The sequence below is a fragment of the Sus scrofa genome, chromosome 6, assembly GCF_054392235.1.
Source record: "Sus scrofa isolate SSC_HxYL_T2T_F1_AM1 chromosome 6, Sscrofa_HxYL_maternal_Yorkshire_Landrace_v2.0, whole genome shotgun sequence".
Lineage (NCBI taxonomy): Eukaryota > Metazoa > Chordata > Mammalia > Artiodactyla > Suidae > Sus > Sus scrofa.
Genome location: NC_139388.1, coordinates 103628821 through 103654131, shown reverse-complemented (window position 1 = coordinate 103654131; position 25311 = coordinate 103628821). Strand labels below are relative to the sequence as shown.

General features: G+C 49.2%; 1 protein-coding gene across 16 annotated transcripts in view; it reads left to right on the top strand.

The window, feature by feature from the left end:
- The first annotated feature begins 1033 nt into the window (after positions 1–1033).
- The window catches only part of MTCL1 (microtubule crosslinking factor 1), a 117470-nt gene continuing 93192 nt past the window's right edge, over positions 1034–25311 (top strand). For 14 of the 16 annotated variants that reach the window (XM_084964063.1, XM_021096066.2, XM_084964059.1 and 11 more), the window contains exons 1-3: positions 2084–3236; positions 13938–14162; positions 16753–16911. In XM_084964063.1, the coding sequence (XP_084820189.1) occupies positions 2205–3236; positions 13938–14162; positions 16753–16911 (1416 nt within the window). In that variant the 5' untranslated portion in view covers positions 2084–2204. Of the gene's footprint in view, positions 1261–2083; positions 3237–13937; positions 14163–16752; positions 16912–25311 lie in introns of those variants that run through there. The other 2 variants (XM_084964066.1, XM_084964065.1) reach the window with 1 other exon arrangement.

Here is a 25311-nt window from a genome sequence, read left to right as displayed (position 1 = left end):
AGGTATACAGCACAGGGATTCTGTTACACATATATATTCTTTTTCAGATTTTTTTTCCCCTTATAGGTTCTATTTTTCTTTTATCTTCAAAAGTTTGTCCCCTTTTCCCTACTACTACCACTGCTCTCATCTTTGTGTATGGCCCCAACCACTAACTGCCCCCTGTCACCAGCTCCGTCTTCTTAGGGATCTTTCTAAGCAGGAAAGATCAGTCTTGCTTAGCATTCCCCAAAGGCTCCCCCAGCCTCTAGGACAGTGTCCAAATTACCCTCAGGATTTGGAGTCCTCTCACCTGTAGCCTCTGTCCTAGCAGGTCCTGGGCATGGACCCAAAAGACCAGTCTGTCCTTCTGGGCTCAGGGTCCGAGCCCACTCCAGCAACTTATAAGCACAGCCTGCCTCTGCCTCCCAGCAAAGCCAAGTCTAGAAGGCAGCCTGGCCCTTCTCCTCTGAGTATTGCCCACCATCCTGTTAAGAGGTCCAAGCTCATAATGCTTAAGCACGGCAGGCCCATGAAACAAGACGTTCGTTATTGGGGCAGGGAACAGCGACTTTACTGGGAAAACTGGCAGACCGAGAAGACAGTGGCCTAATGCCCCCAAGAACAATCTTCCCCAAGGAGCATTCAGGCTTCTTTTACACCGAAGGGGGGAGGGGTAGAGTCCTGGTTCAGGAGGGGATGTGTTAACTTCTTCCTTCCCGAGGCCATTCACAGGTGGGCCTGGTCAGGATGTGCCTTTGCAGTGTTTTAGCTTAAAGCACATCCCCTGGGAAGCAGTGTTCCCAGGATGGGCCATTAGGTATAATTTAAGCTTTTAGACAACCTCTCTTTAGTGATTACTATACAAAGGTTCTTCCCTGTTATACTCCAACACCTGGGACAAAAACTGCACTCAATGATATTGAAAAGCACTTTACAGTTTATAGCGTTTTCTCATACTACTGAGGCCGCACAAAACTCAGGTGGAAGTATTTTCTAATTATACAGGGCGGGAACAGAGGCTTGAAAAGCCCGTGGCTCATATTATAGCCTCTCCGGCAGCAGGATGGGCATTCAAGCTCCGGTTTCTCAGCGTGTGGGGATGGGGCCTGTGACGCCGCCAGCACACAGGGCTACAACCACTGTCTTCACCTCCCTCACCCACATCCTCATCCTCAAAGAAGACAGTAGTAATTCCGAGTTGGACTTGTTACGCTGATTAAATGAAACCGGGCCTGGGGAGTGTCTAAGAGGGCCTGACTCGCAGCCCACGCTGTAAACGTGAGTTCCCTTTCTGACCCTAAGCTTACACTATTCCGACAGCAGCTCCTCCTCTGAGCTCCAGAGGCCACTGGGGGTGCCAACTGTGGAGCACTGTGAGTCTTTGCACGCGACAGACAGCTGCGCTGGGAACCAGCAGTCCTTAAAGGAGTGTGGCTACCACTGCACAGCTGGAGAGGCCGGCAGGACAAAACTAAGGGGGCCCTGGAGGCAGGGCTGGAACAAGGCCCATGTGGGTCCTTGTTCAACCCAGCGAACGCGGGCGCCCCAAGGCGCGCCCCGCCGAGGGGCCCGCCCAGCCTTGCGGTCTATTCCCACCCCAGAGGGCAGTGCCCGCCCCCGGGCCCCACTTTACCTCAGCCCCTCCCCCTCCCTCCCCTGGGTCCTGCACTGTCTCCTTGGGCCTCCGAAAGGAAGAGGGTCCCGGGGCGGAGAGAGCTGGAGCCGCAACCCCGCCCCCACCGCGGCGCCGGCTGACGGGAGGCGGAACATGCGCACCCGGCGGCGGGCCGGAGCGAGAAGGGGGGGCGCAGGCCCGAGCGGGCGGCGCTGCGGGGAGCCGGCCGGCCGTGGGCGGGGAGCCGGGCGCAGGAGCTGGGAGCGCGCCGCCAGCGCCGCCGCCGGACGGGAGAGGGTGTGCGAGCCCGGCGCGCCGCGCGCAGGGGATGCGAGCGGCAGGGAGCCGCCGCGCCGCCGCGCCGGGAGAACGCGAGCGGCAGTGACCTCAGCCGGGGGAGACAGCCAGGCGACGGCGGCTGCGAGCCCGTGGGGATCCTCGGGGCCCGGGTGCGGGGGACGGCGGCGGCGCGGGAGCGCCGGGCGCAGACCGGGCGGGGCTGGCGGACAGTGATGAGCGGGCGCGCGGGGAGGCTGCACGCCGCTGCCGCCGCCGCCGCCTGGAGCATCAGCCGCCCGAGCTGCTGCTCGCCGCCGGGGCCCCGGCCATGGAGACGCTGAACGGCCCCGCGGGCGGCGGCGCCCCAGACGCTAAGCCGCAGCCGCCCAGCCAGCACCACCGCCACCACCACCTCCACCCGCTGGCCGAGCGGAGGCGGCTGCACCGCGCGCCCTCGCCTGCCAGACCCTTTCTCAAGGACCTGCACGGGCGGCCTGCGGCCCCCAGCCCGGTCGCCCCCTCTTCGGGCCGAGCCGCGGCGCCCGCCGCCCCGCGCTCGCCCAGCCTCGCGGGCAAGGCGCCGCCCTCGCCGGGGCCCTTGGCCGCGCCCGGCCGCCTCTCCCGGCGCAGCGGCGGCGCCCCTAGCGCGAAGGACAAGCCGCCGCCGGGCGCCGGGGCCAGGGCAGCGGGCGGCGCCAAGGCCGCTCCGGGCCCCAGGAGGGCGGCGCGCGCGGTGCCCGCCGAGCCGCTGCCCCGGGTAGGGAAGCCGCCTCCCGGGGCCGAGCCGCCGTCCGCCGCTGCCAAGAGCCGAAAAGCCAAACGCGGCTCCGGGGCGGCTCCCGCCCGCACCACCGGGCCCCTGGTCCCCGCCGTCCCGGTCCCGGCCGTGATCCTCGCCGTGACCTCCGTGGCCGGCTCGCCGGCCCCCGGCTCGCGCATCAGCCACACCGACAGCAGCTCCGACCTCTCCGACTGCCCATCCGACCCCCTGTCAGACGAGCAGCGCCTACTCCCTGCCGCCAGCAGCGACGCCGAGTCCGGCACAGGCTCCAGCGACCGGGAACCCCTGCGAGGAGCTCCCGCAACAAGCCGCGCAGCTCGGGGGGCGCCGCCGGGCAGCCCGGAGCCCCCTGCCCTTCTCGCCGCGCCCACCGCCGCCAGCGCCTGCCTTGCGGGACGGAGCAGCCCGAGTGGGGTCCTTGTGGAGGATGCCGGGGGGCGCGCGCCGCTGGAGCGAATGGTCCCTGGGACCCCCAAGGAGCGCGGCCAGGGCGAGCAGCCCCGGCTGGTGCAGGCGGCGGAGGAGGAGGAGCTGCTGCGGGAGATGGAGGAGCTGCGCTCGGAGAACGACTATCTCAAGGTGCGCAGTTCGCCCGCCGCAGGTGTCCCGGAGGCGACCCCGGGGTCGGGTGCGGGCGGGGACTCACGCTCGCCTCCTTCCGGGTCCCTAAAGCGCTTTTTTTCCTACTGCTTTTCACTTTCCTGTCCCTGCACACCCCAGGTCTTGGGAACTTGAGCCAAAACTTCTGGAAGGAGCAGCGAGACTCGTGGGTCCGGGCAGCTTCTCAACCCACTTAGCTTGTTTCTACAAGTCTCGCTTCTTTCCTCTGGTCTATTTGCCCCGTTGATGGGCCGCGTGGATTAGAGAGGCGGCTATAGTCCTTTGGGATTCACAGTGGACCTCCCCACCCCACCCTCACCTGTGGGAGCGGGTTGTCCCGGGCAGAAGAGCTTTGGTCCCGGCCCGATGGGCTGACTGTGGGTTCCGGAGGGTGCGGGGGGCCCAGGCCGCAGACCTGCAGGCCACTTCTCCCGCAGTTGCAGAAAGCCAGGCCCCTGCGTGTCTTCCCTGGGACCTCAGACCTCACAGCACAGACAGCGAGGCCTCGCCCTTTTCAGGGGTAACCTACGGTTCAGAAGCCCCTAGAGTACGGCCTGGGCGGAGGGACCACGGTGTTGTGCTGGCCAGTCCTTTGTGAGCGTCCATCAGCCTGTTTTTCCATGTTAGAAGAGGCCACTTGGTTCCCTCCTCACGCCGGCACTTTCGAGGGAATCGCAGCCTCTGCGTCCTATCTGCGTGCTTCCTGGGGCCTGCTCTAAGTGGCTTCTTGGTCCTGTTAGCTTTGGGGCACAAGGCTGGCTGGCTCCATCTTTTCTCCCAGGAAAAGGCAGCGCTGCAGAAGGAAGGATTTGGACAGTGTTGGGGGGAGGTTGGGGCAAGCCTGGTAACTAGGAAGTGAGGGTAGTGCTGAAAGCAGCTGTTTTAATTTACTGTGATACTCAGGTTAGGTACTAGCTAATAGTGTATGTCTACCCCCATTTCTATTATGGCTAGATAGCTGTCTCCTCCCGAACCTCCTCCCTCAGTGGCTTTTTGTTTTCTCTGCAAATGCTGACCCTCTCTGATGGAGGCCCATTGGGCCAAAGGGACTAAAGATGTGGGTTTTTTTTTTTTTTTTTTTGGATGCACCTCGGCAGAGCTTCCGAGACCAGAGATTGAGCCTGAGGCACACCTGGGTCAACACCAGGTCCTTAACCTGCTAGGCCATCAGGGAACTCCCAAGAGGTGGGCTTTAAAGGGGCATGATGGTGAAGTCTGCAGTTCAGACTAGGATCAGAGCTGTGAACTGCCGAGTATTCCTAAACCCAGGCCACAGAAACTACTCTCACTGAGCCCAGTAGTTATCTTATCCTGATCAAAGAGGCAGCGAAGGAGAGAGATGGGAAGAGAGCAGATGGGGACTTGGCGTGAGATATTTCAAGTAGTACATTTACTTTTGTCACTGACTCTTATGTAATAGACTACAGAGTAAATTCAAAGGTGTCGAAGAGAAAGGGCCACTGTGCTGTGTGTGTGTATTGTGAAATCAGCCCTTTTGTAAATCCTGCATGGTCAGAAGCTCCCCGAGGGTGAGAAAGATCATCTTGTTGAGCCACGGAGCTTCAGCTCTTAGCCTAACCTCTGACTTTTGGCACTTCTCTGATTGAATGATGCTTACCCAGATCATGACAGCCGACCAACAGAAAATTGAGGTGTTTTATTTATTTTTTTAAAGCAAAGCTGTATCTCATTACATCTTTGATCTTCAGGTAGGCAGTCTGATGTTTCAGGGGCCATTCCTAGGTTGCTGGTCGATGGCTTTACTTTTTTTCTGTAGTTATCTTCTCAGTCAGGGAAACAGTGGCTGAGCCTGGAGTCTCGTCTGGTGTTACTTGATATTTCGGTGAATCTCACAACCATGTAGGGGATGATTGATTGTTGCTGTAGTTTCCACAACCCCAGTTTTCCAGATAAGAATGCTGGGAACCAAGAAGATGTAATGACTTGCCCAAGGTCATCCAGCTAGTAAGCCCTGCAGCGTGCACCCCCCCACCCCCTCCGCCCCAGGCAGACTCCCTGCTTCCATCAAGCCTGCTTTTCTCGGAGCCCACGCTTGCCTTAGAGTTGTTTTATTAGCTCAAAATGTTCCCAGTGTTTAGCTTTCCTAGGGGACCTCTTTTTAGGTGAAAGAGCCGCGACGAACACCCCTCCACCAGTCTGTGGACAAACAGTCCCATAAACCCCACTGGCAGTGTTTAATTTGTGGGAAATGTCAGCTGCCATTTCCTGTGGAGAAAGCCTCGTGGCCTAGGGCTTAGCACGCCTGGATCCACCTCCTAGCCTTTCCTCTGGAAGCAGGAGAGCGAAGTGAAGGCTAGGAAGTCAAAAGAATGGGTAGTTCCCATGGTGGCTCAGTAGTTAATGAATCTGACTGGGAACCATGAGGTTGCAGGTTTGATCCCTGCCCTTGCTCAGTGGGTTAACGATCCGGTGTTGCCGTGAGCTATGGATGCGGCTCAGATCCTGCACTGCTGTGGTTCTGGTGTAGGCTAGCGGCTGTAGCTGCGATTTGACTCCTAGCCTGGGAACCTCCATATGCCGCAGGAGCGGCCCAAGAAAAGGCAAAAAGACAAAAAAAAAAAAAAAAAAAAAAAAAGAATGATCACAAGTACATGTGTGGGAGTTCCCGTTGTGGCGCAGTGAAAACGAATCCGACTGGGAACCATGAGGTTGCAGGTTTGATCCCTGGCCTGGATCAGCGTTGCTGTGAGCTGTGTGTAGGTCGCAGACACGGCTCAGATCTGGTGTGGCTTTGGTGTAGGCTGGGGGCTACAGCTTGGATTCAGCCCCTAGCCTGGGAACTTCCATATGCCACAGGTGCGGCCCTAAAAAGCAGACCCCCCCCCCCCCGCAAAAAAAAAACCAAGTACATGTGTGACTTTTGGCTCTTCAAAAGCTTCAGTGACTGTAGTTGGATTTGGGAAAGACAAGAATCCTGGCAGACCTCTCTAAGAGTCAGTGAGCCTGCCCGCTTGTGCAGAATCCAGGGTTGAGGGCACTGGTGATCTGGGGGGGCAGGGGCAGTGACTTTTGCTGAAGGCCTGCCTTTGCACGTGGGGTTTAGAGCGTGCACGTTAAAAGCCAAAAGTTCTCTTTGTTGCTTCTGTTCTCAGTAGTACTTTTATTTTTTCTTTCTTTTTTTTTTTTTTCTAGTGGTACTTTTTTAGCCGGTAGCTAGAAGGGAGTCCTTGACCCATGGCTTTTTAAAGGAACGTTGCACAGAACTCTAGCAATTAGAAAGCATTCCTTGATTCACATGGTACCTGACAAGAGGAGACTCTATGCAGAAATTCTAGTTTCATCTCTTCTGGAGGCTAGTGAGCATATTACGTGTGACAAGCTTTTCCTGAGTCAGTTCTGTCACCGTTATGGTACAAGTCTCACAGTTTCAGAGCTCGAATGGCCTAGGAGTAACCACCTCCTCAAAACCTTAGGAGGTATTATCGAATGGGAAATTCAAGTGAAATTTTCTTGGGTTTTAGCCAGACTGCTGTATTAAAAAAAAAAAAAAAAATCAACTGTCAACAGAAGTGCCCCACCCCCCTCCCCATTCTCTTGTGCAGTGTGGAGCTGTACGGGGCCACCCTGACCCTGCTCCCTACTGTGTCACAGGCACCAAGGTGACCAGATGAAAAATGCATAAGTACTTGATCCAGGTAGCTGGCCCTTTGCATGAAAGCACACTCAGGAGAGTGCTCTTGACCCTTGACCTCGAGGAACGCACATGTAAGGGGAAGTTTTCAGGAACTAGGGCTCGAGATTGAGGTCAGTCATCCACAGGCCTTTGCTTCTTTCCCAGACCAAATCCTGTATGTTCTGAGTGATGAGTGCGTCCCCCTCCCCGCCCGCTCGCCCCCTTGGTGTTTTGCTCCAAGACAATCAGACCAGCCCTCGTGCTCTTTGTGAACAGTCAAATTACGTTCTGTTTCCATAGGCTTTTCAGGAGGGTTTCAGCACTTCGAGTTTATTGGCCTCTTTTGAAAATGCTTTTCTCCTTGTTGGGGATGCCACCCCCAAATAGTGCACTCCCAAGTGCTCATATTAGCGTGGGAACAGCTGCCTAGTTTGCGCTGCCTTTTCAGTTATTTCATGAGACTTCTTAAAGAAGTCGGTACTAGCTAAAGAGCAGGTACTGTTGGAGTTCCCGTCATGGCTCAGTGGCTAACGAATCCAACTAGGAACCATGAGGTTGTGGGTTCGATCCCTGGCCTTGCTCAGTGGGTTAAGGATCTGGTGTTGCCTTGAGCTGTGGTTTAGGTTGCAGACATGGCTCGGATCACGCGTTGCTGTGGCTCTGATTAGACTCTTAGCCTGGGAACCTCCCTATGCCTTGGGAGCGGCCCTAGAAAAGGCAAAAAGACCAAAAAAAAAAAAAAAAAAAAAAAAAAGCAGGTACTGTTGGGTTCCTGGGGAGGAATCACTGGTGAGGCCCTCTGGGGATTAGAAGCCATCCTGCTTCTCACTTGGAGAGGCTGAGCTTCAGGGTCTGAGATGATTTGGTTAAACTTGGTGGCCTGGATTCCAGGAGCTCAGCGTGGCCTGGAAGGGGGAGGGGGACAGTCCCAAGCAAGGCTAAACAGTTCTGAGCCTGAAGTGCTTCAGCCCCCGCCCCGCCCCCTGGCACCTCCTCCCTGCTTGGGGGGCTGGGGTTAAAAGTAGACAGGGTCCCTCTTCTTTCCTGATGGTCTGCTTTCCACACCCCTGTATCCAGTCTGTGAGAAAAAGCGGTTGTAACAATCTTAGGTGACAAGATGATGTCGACCAGTGCCCAGGGGACCATCAGCTGCTGGAGGCACTGTCACTTGGTAAACAATGGGAGCCGTTCCAGGGCCTGCTTAGCCTCAGCTGGGACCCTGTGGAGAACATTTCCATTGTCCAGAGGGAAATGAGGTGGATTATTTGTATATTACAGCGGACAATAGTTTCTGTCTGTAACTCCCAGAAGATGGAATTATCGCAGCAGAGGCAGATGCCTGCTCCCACTGTCCAAATTTGGTCTATTTAAAGAGAGGTTATTAAAATAGGACTAGTTATTGATTTCAGGTTGTTTAAGAGAGATTAAGATTTGATAAGGTTATCGGTACCATCAAGGGTTTTCCTCACTTTCACTGTATAAAACCGTGCATTTTAGATTTGTGGATAAAACTATCTTCACAGGTTTTCATTGATGTTTTAATCTTGTTTTATTCTAGTGCGCACATGGTACCTCATTGTTTCTCTAATTTGATTTTATTTATCTATCTATATTTATATGAATATATATATATAGCCCATTTTGTTATCTGCAGGAAAAGGGGAATAGTTGAGATTTACTCTAAGATTTCATTTTATATACAAAATTTGAAAAGTATATTTATTAAAACTAAGTTAGCTTTTCAATGAGATCATGATCTAACATTTGAGTATCTGACAGACCTGATGTTAATTCAATATAAAGCTTGATAAGGGCGGTTTTTTCTTGTTAATATCTGTGTATTAAAAAGCAACAACAGGAGTTCCTGTTGTGCCTCAGCGGAAACGATTCTGACTAGCATCCATGAAGACAAGTTCGATCTCTGGCCTCGTTCAGTGAGTTAAGGATCTGGGTTGCCATGAGCTGTGGTGTAGGCCAGCAGGAACAGCTTCGATTTGACCCCTATCCTGGGAACCTCCATATGCCGCTGATGTGGCCCTAAACATACAAAAAAAAAAAAAAAAAAAAAGGGAGCAACAGGAGTTCATGGGTGGTTCGGCCAGTTTAGGATCTGGTGTTGTCACTGGCCATGGCTCAGGTTGCTGTGGTGTCAAGGGTTCAATTCCTGGCCTGGGAACTTGAAAAAGAAAAAACACTGTAAACCAATAATGGAGAAAAATAAAAATCATTTAAAAAAAAGGCAACAACAATTTTCCGCTTTTACTTACTGTGTCTAAATTATGCCTACCAGAAACATTGTATGTTCTGCTTGATTTGGTTTTCTTAAACATTTAACTGGCAGACATCTTTAAGGTTCTCTAATGTTTTCTAAATTAGAGCATGCTGTCAGAAAATTAATGTAATGTTAGTTTGAAAATCACTCTCCCGTCATGACCCTAATCTGAATAATCACAGTTTTTGCTTTTCAAACATCTGCTGCCAGCTTACATGGTTTATAATTTGCTGTTCTTGTAACTTCTTTTCACTGAACCTGAAAATTGCTTTTTTCAAGTCTCCATGAAAAGAGTTGAAACACTGCCTTCGTCCCATCTCTGGGACAGACTAGTCTTGGGAAGCCCTTTCAACATTCATTCTTGCAACATCTTCGTTTTAAAAATGGGACTATTGAGAGCTTTTCTGCACATTGCAGTGCCTTTGCGAGAACAGGTACATTTGTACATTGACAGCGTCAAGTTCTAAACATTAGCCTGCTTTTATTATTTTACACAGGTGGTGGGCTTTTAAAAGTATGATTTAAGGCTTCTTATTGTTTCATTTGTCCTGGTGGTGGCAGATAATTTCTAGCATTTACGGGAAAGAGCCTGTGTTTATAGTTGGGCTGGGTTACAGTTGGGCTTCCATTTATTGGCTGCGGGGCCCTGGGCATGTTCAGTGTGGGTTTGGCCTCCCTGTCCATCAGATAGGGATAGTGTTATTGGAGGCTTAGTAATGAAGGCAAAGTGCTTAATCAAGGATGTCGCCTACAAATTTAGATAAAATATGAATTATAAAAGCAGTGATTTGAAGACTTGCAATTATGGTCTCCCTAATTTTCTTTTCAGTGCAGCTAATGTTAGTGATTATTTATACTAAAAAACTCGAGCTGTTTACATCTGGCCTGCTCAGTGATCTGGCTGTGTGGGTTCATCTAGCCCTTGAACAGGGCTTTTTTTTAAGCCAGCAGTGGGGTAGGCGTCTGCATAAGGTACCCCACCTTTAATGTTGGGGTCCATGAGGGGCTCCCTGTTACAACAAAGTCTGAAAACCAGAGAACATTTTTTACCTGGAAGTCATATCGTATGTCTTTTCATGGCTGTGTCACATTTTGAAACTCATGTTTGAGTGATAGGTAATTTCAGGCATCAATGACTTGATAGGCTTTCTAGAAGGAAGAGCAATCACAAACAGTTCCTTCCATAAATAGAATGCCTGACGCCCCTGTGTATCTGTATCTATGCATATGCATACAGTGATTATTGCTTGTATTGAACTATTTTTTATTAGTCACTCAATGACTTATTAGTTACCCAATTGCTTATTAGTTACCCAGTTAACGCATTCAGGCATAAATGCAGAGATTGTTAGGCTTTTTCTCAAAGTCAGATCAGATTCACAGGTGGGACCTGGGTGAATCTTGACCTTGATTTTAAAGGTTCAGGACTAACTCTCTGGGAAGCTGGCACACACAGGAGCATTTTAAAGCTTGCAGTATGTGCTTGGTCTCCTCCAGGGTGGGTGGGGCCCGGGGCACAGCTCCTGGGTTGCAGGGTCAATGGCTCAGTGCAGGGATCTGGCCTCAGTAACGACTTATGTGCTGCAAGTTGGCAAGGACTTTGCAGAAAGAGCTGTGTTATCCAGGCTCCTGAAGAGCCCAGCCTGTCCATTCCGTTCATGTGTGTTCAACTGACCAGCTTCTGTGCTCCGACCAGCAAGTTTTTCTCCCAGGAGCAAGATTTATAGGAAGAGATCTCTGTAAAGAAAAAAAGAAAGCAATGAAACTTGCTTATACTTCACAACATTTTCAATGTTAAGATTTATCTTTCTTGGAGTTTCCTGGTGGCTCAGTGGTTTAGGGATCTGGCATTGTCACTGCTGTGGCATGGATCCCATACCTGGTCTGGGAACTTCTACATGCCATGGGCATGGCCAAAAAAAAAAAAAAAAAAAAAGATTTAGTTTCCTTAAGACAAATTAGAACTTCTTATTTATTTATTTATTTTTGCTTTTTAGAGCTGCACCTGCGGCATATGGAGGTTCCCAGGCTAGGGGTCTAATTGGAGCTGTAGCTGCTGGCCTACACCACAGCCACAGCAGCGCCAGATCCGAGCCGCATCTGCGACCTACACCACAGCTCACGGCAGTGCCAGATCCTTAACCCCTCATCGTTCCTAGTCGGATTTGTTTCCCCTGTGCCACGACGGCAACTCCCAGAACTTCTTATATTTTTAATGAGGTTGTCATTGCTGGTACAGAAGTTCTGTGAGAACACTTAGCAGAAGAAAAAAAACCATTTTAGTTCTTTGACCACCAGGAAGGTGGTACAGCTTTCCTCTTTGTCATCTGTTCTCCTTGGTGGTCCACTGAAACAGGCTCCAGTTGGAGTCATGGTCAACAGCTTGGGTAATTCTCTTGGTCGGGTGGTGTGGATAGAGTGGGAGAACCCCTAGGCCAGGGTTTGGGGGAATGAGATACCTCAGCTATGCTCTTTTTCATATAGGTGATTGCCACGTATAGGCGGGGATGACTGGACAATTGTCTTCACCTTGTTTGTGTCATAAGGATTTTCATTTGTTATACTTCTTGCGGGTAATGTTACCCAGGATAAAATACTCTTTGGTAGATTTCCTGTTTTTTTTTTTTCCCTTGTTGGGGCTGCAGCATATGGATGTTCCCAGGATAAGGGTTGAATCGGAGCTGCAGCTGCCAGCCTGACACCACAGCCACAGCAGCTCGGGATCCTAGCCACATCTGCTTGGCCTACACCAGACTTCATGGCAACACCGGGTCCTGACTCCACTGATCGAGGCCAGGGCTCTAACTGTTATCCTCATAGATGCTAGTTGAGTTGTTACTGCTGAGCCACAAAGGGAACTCCCTCGGTAGATTTCTTTCTAGTCAGTTTCTTGCCTGAGGCGCTGAGGTTGGGAAACTCTTGTTCTTTATGGTAACTAAATCCCTGGTTTTAGGAATAAATTTAGGATTAGTGAGAATGGTGAGACTTGAGGAACAAACTGAACAGGCCAGGAGGGGACAGGTTGGGATTTCCACATTTGGGAGAGTTTTTTTCCTTGAGCCTCAGTACTAATTGAATGAAACAAATGAGAGTGACCGAGCGTATCCTAGTCTGGAGGCATTTATACCATCAGTTATTAAACTAATACAGAAAATTCTTTTTTTTTTTTTTTTTTTTTTTTTTGCCATTTTCTTGGGCCACTCCCGCGGCATATGGAGGTTCCCAGGCTAGGGGTCGAATCTGAGCAGTGTCTGCAACCTACACCACAGCTCACAGCAACGCCGGCTCCTTAACCCACTGAGCAAGGCCAGGGATCGAACCCGCAACCTCATGGTTCCTAGTTGGATTCGTTAACCACTGAGCCGCAACGGGAACTCTTAATGCAGAAAATTCTTAGAATGCCTTCTTTAATCTTCTGTGTGCCACACTGCTCCTAGTTAACACCTTTACAATAGAATAATATCCGCATGCTGTAGCCCTGTCTGGGTTTAGGGGGAACGTTTCATGATGAGGCCACAAAGCTGGAAGGAGGCACAGTGTGGTGAAGTACAGGTCGGGCCATGTTCACGATTTGGTCTCTAGGTATTGAGCGATGTTCATGTGTATTCATTCCACAGGTGTTTATTGGGGGCCTGACACTGCCCTGGGCGCTGGAAGATGCCAGGTGCCTTCCCTTCTGGAGCTTTCCTTTCCGTGTGGGCCACAGACCATGAGTGGGAAAAAACAGATGACATTAGATAGCAGTGGGAGGTGGCAGGGAGACAGCAGGATGTGGGACTAGTGACAGTGGGGTTGAGGTGCAGGGAGGTATTGGGTGCCTTCCATACTGTGTGACCAGGGGCTCTGAGAGGAGCTGGGGAGGAGAGGCCATAGCAGGTGGCAGGCCTCCAGCAGCCTGGGACCCTGTGAGACCCCAGGGGGAGGACTTGGAAGGGCTTTCTCTGTGTGATGGGAAGCCCCTGGAAGATTGGGCTTATCTGTGTTTGCTGCTCCCTGGAGGGTGGATGGAGGAGGCAGGGACTGGTGGGGCTTGTGGAGCTGCTGGGGGGAGAGCCCCTCAGATGTTTGATGCTGAGCTGACAGCACTGCAGTGACTGTGCCAGGAGGAGAGGAGGAGCCGGGAATGACCCCGAGGTTTCTCCCATATCCCAGTACCTCCATGTTGACGCCAGAGTTGAATGGAGATGGGATTGAAGGGCTGGTAAATGGAAAAAACCAAACCCGATGTGTATCTGAAATAGCGCACAAGGTTTTATCTTTAGAATCATGAGTCACGTAGCGCTGAGATTGGTAACGCGCTAGGGAATTTTAGGGACATTGGCAGGTATGTGATAATTCCTGGGCAATTCACAATTATGAGCCCACTGAGGTTTATGTTCTTTGAAGGTACTGTCTGTCTGACTCATCCTGCTGCTTAGATTGTGTCTTAAGAGATACAGGTTTAGGTCCATGTTTGAATCTAAAGGTTTAATTATCTGCAGATCTGACATCATTTATGATTATGGAAGGATATAGCGGGACTGGGGTAAATGCTGAGAGGTTGCAATGAATAATCCATGCTAGTTTCTGGCTTCCGGATGCATCAGATATGAACAGACACCTGGTGATACTGTCCTGGGTGAGAATTGCCAGAGGTGCTGCATAGCACAGGTGTGGCCGGAAACGCACAGGTGACAGTGCAGAAACTCAAGGTGTTGCAAGGCAAGGCTGGGCGCGGGATACCGGGCTTTCTGATGGACTGGGCTTAGCAGTGTCCTCTGTCTGGCTTGTGTAGGATGAGTTGGATGAACTCCGTGCTGAAATGGAAGAGATGAGGGACAGTTACTTGGAAGAAGATGTTTACCAGCTGCAGGAGCTGCGGCGGGAGTTGGACCGTGCCAATAAAAACTGCCGAATCCTGCAGTACCGCCTCAGGAAAGCAGAGCAGAAGAGTCTGAAAGTGGCTGAGACTGGGCAGGTGGATGGCGAGCTCATCCGAAGTCTGGAGCAGGACTTAAAGGTGAGTGAGTGGGCTGATGGGATGTGCCTTCCCAAGAAGAGATGCTGGAGCAGGATGATTGCAGACCCGGGATGCAGCCCTTGGGACCCATGTGGATGAGGAGTTCCCTGGTGGCCTAGCAGTTAAGGATCCGACATTGTCCCCACTGTGGCTCAGGTTACTGCTGTGGCTCAGGGTTCTACCTCCAGCCCAGGAACTTCTGCCTGTGGTGGGTATGGCCATGAGTAAATAAGTAAACAAATCCGTCATATGAACTGGGCTCTTAAAACCCCCTAAAAAAGAAAGAAAAGAAATCATAGTAATGGATCCTCAATAAAGAATTTTTTTTTTTTTTTTTTTTTTTTTTTAGTACAAAACCCTTGGCATGTGGAAGTTCTCAGTCTATGGGTTGAATTGGAGCTACAGCTGCCAGTCTGCATCACAGCCACAGCAATGCCACATCCGAGCCATGTCTGTAACCTATACCATAGGTCACCGCAACACCAGATCCTTAACCCACTGAGCGAGGTCAGGGATCGAACCTGCAATCTCATAGTTCCTAGTCAGATTCATTTCTGCTGTGCCATGACGGGAACTCCCTGCAATAAAGGATTACTGCCCGTGCATTGGTCTGACACTGTGTAGAAATTGTACAGAAACTCCCAAAGAGCTAAAATCTTTAAAAAAATCAATTGATTATTAATTCCAGGAGTTTCCATCGTGGTACAGCAGAAACAAATCCGACTAGGAACTATGAGGTTGTGGGTTCGATCCCTGGCTTCGCTCAGTGGGTTGTGGATCTGGCGTTGCTGTAGCTATAGTGTAGGCTGGCAGCTGTGGCTCGGATTCCACCCCTAGCCTGGGAATTACCATATGCCACAGGTTCGGCCCTAAAAAGCAAAAAAGAAAACAAACCAATTGATTATTAATTCCATGATAGTCAAAGACCACTTTTAAAAGTTGGTCCTAATCACTTAACATTTTTTTAGTTTCTGGGATGCAGAAAATCTGAAATGATCATGACCCAAGTAAAACTTGTCATGGTGATCTAACTGAAAGAGAAATAGGATCGTACCTAACTGTCTACAGTGTCTTTGAGAATCGTTGGCAGAAGTGGAAAAAGGGTCACGCCACCCCAGACTTTATTCCATTTGTTCTCTCCGCCATAGCTGCTCTTGTGCCCCAATTATCAAATCATTTATCTAGAGATGAATTATGTATGATGTCCTTGTGGCAGTCCCTGTGAAATCTCACTTGGCCTTTCATCACGATAGCAGGGAAAGAATCGCTGTGATGCTAGCATTCCATGGCAGATATCGTTCAGTGCAGCGTGCAGGTGGTTTACGTTTCTCACAAAATCCCCTTCCTCATTTCCTTTTAGAAAGTGAAAAATGTTGACCGGTCTTTAACATTCGACTATTTTACCACGGTAGACAATTGAAAGTTTGACTACATTAAACATCTGCTGCATTTAGAATTATTTTCTCTTTTGTGGGTTTTTTTTTTGTTTGTTTGTTTGTTTTTTTGTTTTTTTTTTTTTGCCTTTTAGGGCCGCACCTGCAGCATATGGACATTCCCAGGCTAGGGGTTGAATCAGAGCTACAACTGCCAGCCTGCGCCACAGCCACTCAGGTTCCAAGCTGCATCTGTGACCTGTGCCACAGCTGACAGCAATGCCAGATCCTTAACTCACTGAGCAAGGCCAGGGACGGAACCTGTAACCTCATGGTTCTTGGTCAGATTCGTTTCCGCTGCACCACGACAGGAATTCCTATTTTGTTTTTTCTTAAGCAGGTAGGTTTAGTATTATTTGGGGAAACAGAAATGCTTATTTGATGATGATGATGGTTTTTAATTTATCATTTAAAGCACGTGCGCCTGGGCAGAGTGGCATCCTTAGTGAAATTCTAGGAGGAGTAGGGCTGTGCAAAGTGGCCTTTGACCCAGATGGAAGCCATGACTTCCCTTAATGTGGATTTTATGGTGCTGTGTTTTGTGCCCCTGTCGACAGGGGCTCGACAGGGGCACAGGCTCTACCCATGGCATATGGAAGTTCCCAGCTGGGGGTCCAATCCGAGCTGCAGCTGCCGGCCTACACCACAGCCACAGCAACAAGGGATCCAAGCTGCATCTGCGATTTATACCACAGCTCATGGCAACACTGGGTCCGTAACCCATTGAGCAAGGCTAGGGATCGAACCCACATCCTCATGGATACGAGTCAGGTTTGTTACCGCAAAGCTACGACGGGAACTCCTGCTGGAGCTGCAGCCGTCAGCCTGCGCCAGAGCCACAGCAATGTGGGACCCGAGCCGCATCTGCGACCTACACCACAGCCCATGGCAATGCCAGATCCTTAACCCTTTGAGCAAGACCGGGGATCAAACCTGCATCCCCATGGTTCCTAGTTGAATTCACTAGCCACTGAGCCACGACGGGAACTCCTGGATTTCATGTTTGAAACAAACACCCTCCTCCTTTAACACTGGACTTGTGATATAGCCAGAGTCTGTGCTCTTTGATGTAATGGTTCCGCCTCTGCTGTTGATGGAAGGCACCTTAGCACACGGAAGGCTTCCCTTCTGATGGCTGTCTCTCCGGGTCGGTGCAGGTCGCCAAAGATGTGTCCGTCAGACTGCACCATGAGCTTGAAACTGTGGAGGAAAAGAGAGCGAAAGTGGAAGATGAGAATGAAACTCTCCGACAGCAGATGATTGAAGTGGAAATCTCCAAACAGGCCCTTCAGAACGAGCTGGAGAGGCTGAAGGAGGTAATCTGGAAAGGCTCGGGAACTTGCGCCTTGGGCTAAATCGTAAGGACTTGGAATTCCAAGTGTTTCCTTCTTATCGGTGTCTAACGCTCGGTTGGCAGCTCAGGTTTGTATGGCCTGGGCACTAAAAATGGTTTTTATAGCATTGTTTTTTTTTTTTTTTTTTTTGAAAAAAAACAAACTCATACAACATAAACCTAAAAAGAGCAAAGAAGAGAATGTAATAGAAACGTGTGTGTTGTTTGCAAAGCCTGAAATACTTGCTCTCCTTCACAGAAAGGTCTGGTCAAACCTTGTTCTAAAGCTATTTTTAATAATTTCCATTCCGATGAGCTGGCCATTAATTCCCTTTATGGGCCCCAATGGAGTACATGATCACCAGAAAACAATTAGGCAGTGGCTGTTTGCTCAAGAGTCTTCCAGCAGTGAGCTGGAAGGTGTGTTAGGATTGTCCAGGACCTGTGTCAACAGACGGTGTGTGTGTGTGTCCAGCCTCTATCTGTTAGGCAGCCCATATAATTTAAATATAGATTGCTTTTAAATTTTAGGGAGCAAATGGGTTCTAGCAAAGTGGTCCAGACACGGCATATGTATTTTTTTTTCATTTGCACCAGTAATACAGAACCTGTTTTGTTGTTGGCTTCCATCCCAAGATGAAAGCTGAATGTTTTCTTGGAAAATTTCCTGCACATTGATGAAGCTGAAAACTGGTGGTGAGGGTGTAAGCTGAGGGTGATAGCCAGCTCTGACCGCCAGCAGCCTCATTTGGGGGTTTGTGTTTCTTTGGGATTCCTTTCCTGAGGAGTTTCTGATCTGTGGTCCTTCTTCCCCTGGCCCTCCACCCCCACTTCTTCCAGGCCCTGGCTGGCCCCTGAGGAGGCTGATGCGATAGGGCAGCAGGACCATGCCCTTGAGGTGCTAACCCATCAGAGGTGTGGATTTGGGTAAATTCTGTGTCACCACTTCCACGAAGATGCTGTGTATCCTCCCTTGTCTCTGGTCAATGCCCCCCCTTCTTGAATACCCCCTAGGACTCAGCCCCGAGGAGCAGGGCTCTGTCTGTCCAGGTCACTGTTGGGGGTGTCTGCAGCAGTGCCTGGCCCTTGAGGGGGGTCACTGGGACTCACAGGGTGTGTGTGTAGTGGGGGGAACGAAGGTGAGAGCATGGGGCAGGGATGGACCTCCATGGGGGAGGAGGGGAGCCTGGGAATGTGCTGTTCTCGCGGGTGACCCTGGTCGTGACCCCTCACCTCTACACTTAAGTGTCCTGTTTATTTACAACCAAGCCCCTGCGCCCCCACTCTGGTCTGAGCTTGCTGGAAGGTGGGCCGTAATGGTTTCTTTTCTCAAAATTCGAGCCTGACCTTGAGGGCACAGAAAACAATTTTGAAGAATAACTTTGAAGTATGGTTTATCAATTTTGTCTGTGTGTGTATTTGTATATAAGTGTCTCAGTTATACATACATAGCAGGACTCTTGTGCACATACTTAAATGGATCTGTGAGGGACCTGGCTTTGGGTCAGCAACAGCTCTTTGGGGAGAGAAGTGATCACTGACGTCGAGGCTGTGATGTGGGCTCAGGCTGGAGGAGGGGCCTGGGCCCGGCACCTCCCTTTTACACTCCGTGGGATTGCTTGGTTGGGATGCAGTCGTCGTCTTTGCACCTCTAGAGTTGCAGTCAGACTGGTGAGGCTGCATATTCACACCAGGCTTCCCAAGCAGTCATGAAACAAGAGCCTGAGGAGGGCTGCTCGCTGGTGGAATGTTCTGGAGGCAGAGGAGGATGAATGAGCCATGCGTGGTTCAGAGGTGGCAGAGGAGATGCTTAATGGCGTTTTTTTTTACCAAAGCCCGAGGAGCCTCGCTTATGGGTTTCACTCTAGGGCGAGGATGGTGTTCTGTCTGTCCTGAGCCAGGCTGGCTATCAGAGCTCTCTCAGGGGACCAGGCCACATCCTGAGAGGTCAGGGCAGTTGTCGTCCTGCGTCTCCACGACAGGCATGGTTCCCCTCCGCCTTGAGCCTCGGATGACACTGAGACGGGGCAGCTCTGTTGCCGCGCCTGGGCTTCTCTCCGAGGCTGCAGACTGTGTTTTCAGCTGCCTTCTCCAGGCTGGATTTCTCCTCCCTCTTCACACTCAGTCTCTCCCGGGACAGACTTGTCACCTTGGTCCCCACCTGCACCTCTGCTGTCTTTTCTGGTTGTGTTAATGGTGCCACTGTCCCTTTTAGTGCCCCAGGCATAAGTGATGGCCACTCTCTGTACCCTTCCTGCTCCCCACCCTCAACACCTGCTGTGCTGCTTTCTCTCAGGAATTCCTTCTCACCGGTTCGTGCTACAATGTGGATGAACCTTGAAAATGTACCATGTGAAAGAGCCCAGACATACTGTATGAGTCTATTTATAGAAAATGTTCAAATAGGTAAATCCAGGAGTTCCCTGATGGCTCAGCAGGTTAAGGATCAGGCATTGCTGCTGCTGTGGCGCTGGTTACAGCTGTGCCGGTCGAGTTTGATCCCTGGCCCAGGAACTTCCTCAGAAAAGAGATGAGTGGTTTCCAGGGGCTGAGGAGAAGGGAGACTGCTGGGGGTTTCCTTTTGGGGTAATAACTGTTTTGGAACTGAATGGAGGTGATGGTTGCATGTGTTGTAGATGTGCTTAATGCCACTGAATTGTATGCTTGTAAAGGGTTCATTTTAACCTCAACTAAATTTTTCGACTTTCTCTGTTCTATCCTTACTTTTCTCATCTCCTCTCAACTGAATATTTGTCGGCTGACACCAGGCGGTCACCACATTAAAGGCAGGCACTACTTCTAGTCTCTCCCTTGTCTTTGTTATCTTCCAAAGCTGATGGTGTTGCTCTCTGCTGAAACAGATTTGTATGGGCCCTGGATTGTCCAGCTCTTTAGTGTGACAGAAAGGTCCTTTCCTGCCTCACCTATGTTCCATCTCCCAGCTGGGATCCCCCCGCCCCCCCTGGGCCGCGGCATTAAACCCTGCAGTAACCTCAAGGCAGTTGAGAAGGATGACAAGGGCTTGTGCCCTCTGGTCCTCCTTAGCTCACAGAGCTGTGTCTTGGAAAAGTCACCTTCTCCATCTATAGATGGTTAAAGAGGGCTGGCGAGATTAACCCTCTGGAATGGTCCCTCCTGGCTAGTCAGCTTGCTTGCTTCCTGTACCTGTTCATGCCATGTCCACACACCCAAACACCCAGATACCCCTTCACTTATGCAAAGCTCACTTGTGCAAGGAGGCAAACATTTTTTGCCCCCTTTTTCTTTTTGGTATGTTTCTTCTAGTCCTCTCTGGTGGACTGTCTCAAAAGGTTAAAAATGGTTAACCCTGGTTTAGTTTCCACTTCAACTTATGAAAGAGTGGCCAAGCACTTTGGCTCCACGGCATTTCATTCTACCGAAAAGCTTTTTGAGTACATGCTAGACACAAATAATAACTCACCAAGTTAGTTGGCACTTGCAAGGGACAGAGGCATGTTTTAGATCACTCCAGGTAGTTAGGGTTGGTGAATGGAGCCACAGGGAGCCAACTAGCTGTCACATAGCTATTGTGAGACATTTTTCATCACCATTCAGGGTATCCTGTTGACTCTGGGTTTGATTGAGACTTCTTTTGGGCCAAGTAAATGGTCAGGTTTAGTAACTATTCCTTGAGTGCTTGAGACAAATGTGTATGCTCCAGTTTCGAGGTGAAGACTTTAAATCCATTAGCTTGGAGACTTCCAAACTTGAACTATAACCCACAGCAGGAAGAACATTTTATATCATGACTCAAAATACAAATGTAAAGGTTTCACAAAATAATGCTTATTTTTGGCCATATGGGATACATTTTAATATTTTTGATTGTATCAGTTCTATTTTTTTGATAGTGTTTATAGATTTGATTAGTCCTTTGGTGGATTACCACAATTTGTATCAGATCATTTAATTGTGTTGTTCAAATTTTCTGTGTCCTTTATAGTTTTGTCTGCTAAATATCTCTTTTTTCTTCTTGTAGTCTGTCAGACTTTGCTTTATAGATTTTGAATATGAATGCATAAAGATTTAGAGCTTTTTTAGTGATAAATTGTTTCTTTTTTTTTTTTTTTTTTTTTTTTTTTTTTGTCTTTTGTTGTTGTTGTTGTTGCTATCTCTTGGGCCGCTCCCGCGGCATATGGAGGTTCCCAGGCTAGGGGTTGAATCGGAGCTGTAGCCACCGGCCTACGCCAGAGCCACAGCAACGCGGGATCCGAGCCGCGTCTGCAACCTACACCACAGCTCACAGCAACGCCGGATCATTAACCCACTGAGCAAGGGCAGGGACCGAACCCGCGACCTCATGGTTCCTAGTCGGATTCGTTAACCACTGCGCCACGACGGGAACTCCAAATTGTTTCTTTTATCATTTAATAATGGCCTCTGTATTCTAATGTCTTGCTTTTTTGCTGTAAAGCTACTGTTTGCTTTTATAATCTATGCCATGTTTCTTTTAGCTTTATGTTAAGTTAGTATGTGACTAGTATAACACTTTATGTGATTCTATTCTATGTTTTTTCCACACTACTATGTTTTAGGGGTATTTTTATGAATGGACCATAGCTACATTTTATTTTTTATCTTTTATTTTTTTTTGTCTTTTTTGCCATTTCTTGGGCTGCTCCCTCAGCATATGGAGGTTCCCAGGCTAGGGGTCTAATTGGAGCTATAGCCACCAGCCTACACCACAGCCACAGCCACGCCAGATCCGAACTGCGTCTGTGACCTACACCACAGCTCACAGCAATGCCGGATCCTTAACGCACTGAGCAAGGCCAGGGATTGAACCTGTAACCTCATGGTTCCTAGTCAGATTCATTAACCACTGAGCCACGATGGGAACTCCTATAGCTACATTTTAAAAAATGGAATCCAAGAAGCCCTTTTGTAAACTTGTGAATTTAGTCTGTTTATATTTATTATGGTTATTAGTGTGTTTGAATTTATTTATGTCCTTGTATTTTATGCTCTCTGTGTTCCATGCCTTTGCATTGTTTCTTTTTAATTTCTTTTGTTTGTTTTTTTAGGGCCACACCCACAGCATCTGGAAGTTCCCAGGCTAGGGGTCGAATCAGAGCTGCAGCTGCCATCCTGCAACTGCAGCTCACAGCAACACCAGACCTTGAATTCACTGAGGGAGTCCTGGGATTGAACACATCCTTATGGATCCTGGTTGGGTTCCTTGCCACTGAGCCACAATGGAAACTCCTTAAATTTTTTAGTGTTGATTTCTCTGAGTTTTTATTTTTATTTATTTATTTTTTTGTCTTTTTGCCTTTTCCAGGGCCACTCCCACGGCATATGGAGTTTCCCAGGCTAGGGGTCGAATTGGAGCTGTAGCCACTGGCCTACGTCAGAGCCACAGCAATGTGGGATCTGAGCCTCGTCTGCAACCTATATCACAGCTCACGGCAACGCTGGATCCTTAACCCAATGAGCAAGGCCAGGGATCGAATCCGCAACCTCATGGTTCCTAGTGGATTTGTTAACTACTGTGCCACGGCGGGAACTCCTCTGAGTTTTTAATTGTTATGTTTTCTCTCTTGATTTGGATGTTATACATTCTATTGCTATTATTTTAATCATTACTCTTACATTTTTAACATGCCTGTTTCCCTTAATGTCTAGAACTAATTGCTCTTTATGTTCTTATCCTTAATAATACAGGCATCTTAGAAAGCTTCAACGCCAGTGAACTCCTGTCTTTCATACTGTTGTTATTTGGTGTCATTTCAGTTTGATCTTTTTATTTATTTATTTATTTTGTCTTTTTGCTATTTCTTGGGCCGCTCCCATGGCATATGGAGGTTCCCAGGCTAGGGGTTGAATGGGAGCTGTAGCCGCCAGTCTACGCCAGAGCCACAGCAACGCGGGATCCTAGCCGAGTCTGCAACCTACACCACAGCTCACGGCAACGCCGGATCATTAACCCACTGAGCAAGGGCAGGGATCGAACCCGCAACCTCATGGTTCCCAGTCGGATTCGTTAACCACTGTGCCACGACGGGAACTCCCAGTTTGATCTTTTTAAAATCACCCCCTACCCAGTTGGCAAATTTAATCGCTAATGCTTATTTAGGTTCATTTGCACATTTTCCAACCTGTCGTCATTGCTTCTTTAGTGCTCTTCCATCCTTTAGAGTTCAGTTTCCTTCTCACTGATCTATTAATATGTTTTAGTAGTTTTTTTCAGTAAATGGTACTGTCTAAAATGCTTTTATTTCATATTTGTTCTTTTTTTTTTTTTTTTTTTGTCTTTTTGCCACTTCTTGGGCCACTCCAGCGGCAATGGAGGTTCCCAGGCTAGGGGTCTAATCGGAGCTGTAGCCGCCGGCCTACGCCAGAGCCACAGCAACGCAGGATCGTTAACCCACTGAGCAAGGGCAGGGATCGAACCCGCAACCTCATGGTTCCTAGTCGGATTCGTTAACCACTCTGCCACGACGGGAACTCCTCATATTCTTGAAAGATATTTAGTTGGTCATAGAATTCTAACATTGTAAAGATATTTTATTTCCCTTTGGCTCTATTTTGTGATCAAGAAATCTGTCATCAGATAATTCTCATTTTTGTAGAATCTGTTTTTACTTCCTGGTTATTTTTATGCTTTTCTCTTTATGTTTGGTATTCTGTAGTATCTGGGTTTATTTTTATTTGGCTCAACAGTCATTGTCAATCTGGAATGTCTCTGTCTTTCATAAAATATGGAAAATTCTCACTCTTTGAATAGTGTTTTCTATTCTCTGTATTTCTTCTGGAATTCCCATTAGTCTTATGTGAAACTTTCTCATGTTGGCCATTCTTTAGGCCATCTTCCATCTTACCTACCTTTTTTTTTTTTTTTAAAGATATTTTTATCTCTTTCTGCTACAATTCCCTTTTTTCTTTTTTTTAAATTAAATTATAGTTGATTACTAATTCTTTTCTTTACGAAAGAATTACAGTTTTATTCATCCACTAACTTTTCAATGAGTTTAACCTTCATTTCTAGAAATTTTTTTACTCCTTTCATAATTCTTATTTTAAACCTTTAAACACTTGAAAGTCATAATCAGTTTGTTACCTTGAGTTCGTGGTGTTACTAAGACTTTTGTTGGTCAGCTCTGACTCTTCCTCAGTGGATTTATCATGAGCCCTTCTTAGTGGGGAGCCCATGAGGTTTGTTGAGCTTGTGCGTTTGTTGGTCTTTCTGGAGACCTTGGTGGTATTGTTGGTCCAAATACAATTCTTTTTTTTTTTGTTTATTTGTTTGTCTTTCTAGGGCTGCACTTGCAGCATATGGAGGTTCCCAGGCTAGCAGTCCAGTCGGAGCTGTAGCTGCTGGCCTATGCCACAGCCACAGCAACACCAGATCCAAGCCACATCTTCGACCTACACCACAGCTCACGGCCACTCTGGATCCTTAACCCAGTGGGTGAGTCCAGGAATCGAACCTGCAACCTCATGGTTCCTAGTCAGATTCGTTTCCACTGTGCCATGACAGGAACTCCCCAAATGTAATTCTTAATTTTGGGCTAGTGGAATTGTGTACCAAGCGGGCATGTCAGTTGGACATTGAACTTGCATGTGGCATAAGCCTAGGACATTTTCATATTTCAAAGGCGATTTTTTTCCACCACCCACTGGCCTGAGCAGAAGCGCTCTCTCCCCTCCCAAGTGACATTTGTTTACCATCAGTGGGGGTGCGTCTCTTCAGTGGGCAGCCTGGGTGTGCTCATCAAAGCCTCTCCCCAGACTCCTGGCTGCCAGCCTATTTCTGGTAACTCCCTCTGTTCCCTCTGCGCCCGTAGCACAGACCCGTGTGCTCATGCCTCTGGTTTCCAATCCCTTAGGCGTGTTGGATGCTAGGTAAGTTTCCTTCTTTGTGCGTGTGAGTTCAGCTGTGTGTAAACTTTCACTTGTTATATTTTCTCTAGCATTCCTGGCTGTTGATGGAGGGCAGGACTCTTGATAGCTCGGGGTGCTGTGTTGCCCAAACAGGACGTGACTCTTCAGGGTTCCGCGGAAGCCCCAGGGCCCAGGGTAACCCTGTGTCTTGCATCTCCTGACCCGCTCTTGCACCCCTGCCTCTTTCTGCTGCTCCTGGCCCCACTGGTCCTGGAGTCTTTCCTTCTGCTGGCTTGTCCACACTGTGCCTCCTCCTCACTGCCCTCTCTTGGGGTGTCTGCTGGGGGCCAAAGGGCTGTGCCTCCCCCCCCCCCCCAGATTCATGTGAAATCCTAATTCCCAATTAAATGCTATGAGGCGGCGAGTCCTGTGGGGGATGACGAGGTCATAAGGGTGGAGTTGCACCCACTTTACAAGGATTAGTGTCCTTATCAGAAGGACCCCAGACAAGCCCTCCTGTCCTGCCCATCACATGAGG